This window comes from Triticum dicoccoides, chromosome 2A, assembly GCF_002162155.2.
Source record: "Triticum dicoccoides isolate Atlit2015 ecotype Zavitan chromosome 2A, WEW_v2.0, whole genome shotgun sequence".
NCBI classification, from domain to species: domain Eukaryota; kingdom Viridiplantae; phylum Streptophyta; class Magnoliopsida; order Poales; family Poaceae; genus Triticum; species Triticum dicoccoides.
The window spans coordinates 435,886,472-435,890,775 of NC_041382.1; the positions used below are offsets into that span (position 1 = coordinate 435,886,472).

Genomic DNA, 4,304 nt, shown 5'->3' on the forward strand with positions numbered 1-4,304 from the left:
AAATGCTTAAGGTCTTTGACATACTAAACATCCACAAAAGGCTGGAGACACTCAATTTTCAGATGAACAAAATGCGCGCACACTGAGAAGCAAGCTGGACATTCAATGTTCCCCAGTTAGAAACCATTGAAACCTGTTCTGACTTGGCACTTGCTGTGAGCCTGAAGTTACTTGAACTCTTGGAGCAGGCTGTGAGCTTGAACCTGCCCTGTTGTGATTCCTTCTCTGGGTTCCCCTTCCAACAGGTTGAGAAGCAGTTTTGGGCATTGAAGTTGGCCTTGCTGGACTATGCGCTGCTTGCTTCTTTGTCCTCTTTCCTGGGTGTGGCACCTGACAAACATAATTATTAGTACTATTTTTAGAAGTGAACAAATATTACTGTTAAAGTTCAGACATAACTAATTACCTGTGTGTTGTTTACTAAATCTTTTTGCTGTTTTTTCCTTGCTCTTTTTGCTGCTCTTGTGTAGCTAGCATTTTGTTTCTGACCTTTATTTGGATTTTTCTCACAGGTTCTTTTGTTATGAGAAAAGCTCCCACACATAGAACATGCAATTTTAATGCCTTTCTTTGAAAGCTTGTTCCCCTGAGGTTTCTCACCTTCTTCTCTTCTTCTTTTTGTCTTCTTTCTTCCTGGCATTACCCTATGAGGAGGTGGATGAGGTTTTGGCATGTCAGCAACTGGCCAACTCTCTTTTCCCTCCACTGGTTGCAAGACATGGTTATATATCTTGTCGTACTCAGAGATCTTGTAGCATGGGGCAATGTAATCATCTATCAGTCCAGAGATTGTGTAAATTGCACTGATTGCATGGTGTACCTTCTCCATCTGAATCATCTAGCCAAGAGTTTTCAGGCACTGCCTTCATCATATGACATATCGTCATCACTTTCAAAGTATGGTGTACCTTCTCCATCTGAATCATCTAGCCAAGAGTTTTCAGGCACAATAAAATCATCAGACACATTGCATGTTTTGCCCTCATCTTCTCTCAACATGTTCTTTCTCACTTTCTCCTTCAATTCTTTTGCATATTTTCTCATCTCCAAGACCTCATCATCAGATGCTGAGCTGTTGCTTTCTGAAGGGGGGATAGCATAGTCACTATCAGATAAATCACTGCCACTATTTACTTCCTCCTCAACTACACTTGATTTTCCTCTACTAACTGTTAATTTAGATGTCCTTCTAGGCTGGTAATACATGTTGGAAAATTTCCAAGGTTCTGGTTCTTCCATGTGCCCCTCTGCACCTACATATTGGTGCTGCTCCTCTGCACCTACATATTGTTGCTGCTCCTCTGCATTTGCATGAACCTGCTGCTCCTCTGAATGTTGTTGCTGCTCTTCTCTAACTGAATTGTGCTGCTGCTCTTGTGCATACTCATCCTCCCAGTAACTGCTGCTCTTGCTGCTCTTCTCCATGCCTCAGATCTGTCCACAAAATTAAAAGAATCTGAATTAAAAAACACTCCTTCAATTTTAGTTCTAGTCGAATCAACCCTAAATCAAATAATTTGAGTGTACCATAATCAATTAATCGTACATATCATGGTGGCAGTAAACCAAATCAATAATTCCATACATGACAGACGTAAGATAATCTGGAACCAAAATCCATGAAATCCCCCAAACCCTGGAAACCCCAACCTAAAACAGAGAAAATACAAAGGTATTGCAACACATGTTTGGGCATCCATCTTCGGTGACTGACCTGCTCGCCGCGCCGCCGTCCGATACTCACTTCATGCCGCCGACCATCATCCCTAAACCTCGTCGCCGCCGTCTCTCAGGGAAGGAGATCGTGTTGGAGATGAAGAGAAGGGAGGCGAACAGGCTGGGTTTGGGTCGAACCGGCTCGGGGGCGTCGTTTTAGACCACACCCAGCAACCCCTGTTCCACGTGGCCAGCCTATGGGCCCAAGCCAGATGCCACGTATGCAAAACCACCGTCCCATACCGCTAAAGTGAAGGTTAGGGGGTGATTTGTCCGGTTTAGGATAGTTTAGGGGATTAAGAACCCTGTTTTAAAGATGAGGGGGTTATGTGATCCAAATGGAATAGTTGTGGGGGTTATCTATACTTTTTTCTAATGATATAAGTGCCTCATGAAAATTGGAAGCAAGTTTGATGTGGGAAACGAGGAATAGCCTGTTCGGCTAGTAGCTGTGTCATGCTATGGTTTGCCCTGACTTCGCAAAAAATAAATAAATGGTTTGCCCTGCATACATCCCTTGGTTTGCCCAGGACTCAAACCTGAAACAGTCAGATGGAGTAGATAATTCTTCCTTGTGTGCCAGCGCTACTACTTGATTGTGTGCCAGCATTCAGCTTTGAGTCATAGCTGATTCTCAATTTGATGCACTTGTTCCAGGTGCTAAAGCCATAGTACCTCAACATTGTTGGAAAGAAGCTGAGCTTAGTCAGTCTGAATGGAACAATCTAAGCTGTAGTGTAAATCTTTTGCTTATGCAGTTATGCTCATTTCTGGTGGTACCCAGTTTCTAGATCCACTTCAGGCAACATGGTAGCTTTGTCCTTTAAAATTATTTGTGGTGGGTGGGGGTATAAGCGGAGTCGGTATTCCCTACTGTCTGTTTCGCCGACAGCTTCTGGATTTGATATGGTTTAGTGCAATTACTATCCAGCACTATCCTTGTCCGGTTCAGCTTCCCACGTATGCACATTTTATTTTTATTTAAGCATGTAGACATTAGCCCCTTTATGGTTTGTACGATTACTCGTACAAATTCTTAATCGAAAATTTCCCAAAGCAGATGGTTCCTAAGAATCCGAAGGGTTGAAACTTCCACGAAAAACTTCGAATTGGGAGTAAAAAAGTACCATTGGGCTGTGGATGAGCTCTCAGCTCAGTGTTCAGAGTGCAGTGCTGCCTCCTAGCCTGTGCGGGTTCGAACCTCGGTTCTTACACGGGTCTCACATCTCCTTCTTTATTAAAAATCAGTAGGGGCTTCTCCCCACTACTGGTCTAGTTTTTTTTTTCATTGGGCTTTGGTGTTTGTGCTTCCATGAAATGTCTGTTGAAGTTTTGTGTGGTTGTATTGGCCTGACGCGACGATGAGATAAATAGAAGCATAAAAAAGGGCAGCCCAGTGCATGTAGCTCCCGCTTCCGCAAGGTCCAGGGAAGGGTCCGACCACTTTGGGTCTATAGTACGCAGCCTTTCCCTCGGTTCTTACATGGGTCTCACATCTCCTTCTTTATTAAAAATCAGCAGGGGCTTCTCCCCCTACTAGTCTAGTTTTTTCTTCATTGGGCTTTGGGTGTTTGTGCTTCCATAAAATGTCTGTTATCGAAAAAGGCTTTCACCCCGCTTTATATATAAAGCAATGATCAACCACAGCCCAAGTACAAACGCACCCCATGACAACACATACACACACCCAAGGCGGGATACATAGGCGCTAAGCGCAGCAACACCACCCCTAACACTACAAGAGCAATCGTGGTCCTCCACCGTGAACACGCCACTGCGAAGAGATGAAGCCGCATATGACGAACCGTGTGCTGCAAGGCGGCGCCTCCAAGAAGGTTACGACGCCAACGCGCCGCCACTGCCCGACCCGGAGGTCAGAGTTTCCCCTGGAGCAACACGATGACCGATGAGAGCCGCGACGACGCCTTCAAGAAGGGAACGCGCTACGCCGCCGCCGGTCCGTCCGAAGATAGAACAGGTTTTCACCCCAGCCAGCACTCACTGCCATCAAACGCCACACCCCGTCCACCATGACGCCCACATGGCCATGGTCACCGGGCAGCACCAAGCCACGGGCTCTACCCATGAGCACCGTGCTACCACCACCAGGGCCGCCGCCCCGGCATCCAAGACCTTGACACCACCTCACCCGAGGCCCGTCACTACCCCAACCAAAGAGACGAGTGGAAAGGCCTTGCCTTTCACACCCCTGGGCGGCCCGAACGCCGAGACCCAAAAGGCCGACCAAAATTGGCCTCCATCGACCCGTCCAGACGCCGGGCACGAGACGAGCTCGGTCCTGCTGTTGGGCGCGAGACGAGCTCTGTCCCGCAGCCACGGGCGTGAGACGAGCAATGGACTGCAGCTGGGAGCGGGCCAGCCCTTCGACGGAGGTACAGCCCGGATGACGAGGAGAGGAATCGAAGGCGACACAGGCCGCTCATCGACGGGCTGACGCCGGAGGAGACCAGCCGCCATCGTGAAACGATCCAGGCCACCACCATGAGCTACCACCACACTGTGACAGCCCACATCCACGCCGAGTCCCCGAGGAGCAGCCCCGAGCCACCTTGCAGCAGCTGCGGCAC

General features: G+C 47.9%; 3 protein-coding genes across 3 annotated transcripts in view; 1 reads left to right on the plus strand and 2 right to left on the minus strand.

Annotated features, from left to right (window-relative positions):
* The window catches only part of LOC119354818 (transmembrane protein 184 homolog DDB_G0279555-like), a 10,108-nt gene that overhangs the window by 1,761 nt on the left and 4,043 nt on the right, over positions 1 to 4,304 (plus strand). The window lies entirely within an intron of this gene.
* On the minus strand, positions 77 to 850 carry LOC119354819. Its single transcript, XM_037621564.1, has 2 exons — positions 407 to 850; positions 77 to 330 (listed from the first exon to the last, which is right to left on the minus strand). Exons 1-2 carry the CDS (start codon positions 836 to 838, stop codon positions 103 to 105), a joined length of 660 nt encoding a protein of 219 aa, XP_037477461.1. The 5' UTR covers positions 839 to 850; the 3' UTR covers positions 77 to 102.
* LOC119354820 lies at positions 824 to 1,879 on the minus strand. The gene is made up of 2 exons (XM_037621565.1): positions 1,715 to 1,879; positions 824 to 1,434 (listed from the first exon to the last, which is right to left on the minus strand). The coding sequence occupies exon 2, from the start codon at positions 1,423 to 1,425 to the stop codon at positions 853 to 855; it is 573 nt and encodes a 190-aa protein (XP_037477462.1). The 5' UTR covers positions 1,426 to 1,434; positions 1,715 to 1,879; the 3' UTR covers positions 824 to 852.

Coding starts and splice junctions, on each gene's coding strand:
- LOC119354819 (XM_037621564.1), bottom strand. CDS start 838: ATGATTCAGATGGAGAAGGTACACCATGCAATCAGTGCAATTTACACA. Junction 331..406: donor ATTTAGTAAACAACACACAG/GTAATTAGTTAT, acceptor TATGTTTGTCAG/GTGCCACACCCAGGAAAGAG.
- LOC119354820 (XM_037621565.1), bottom strand. CDS start 1,425: ATGGAGAAGAGCAGCAAGAGCAGCAGTTACTGGGAGGATGAGTATGCA.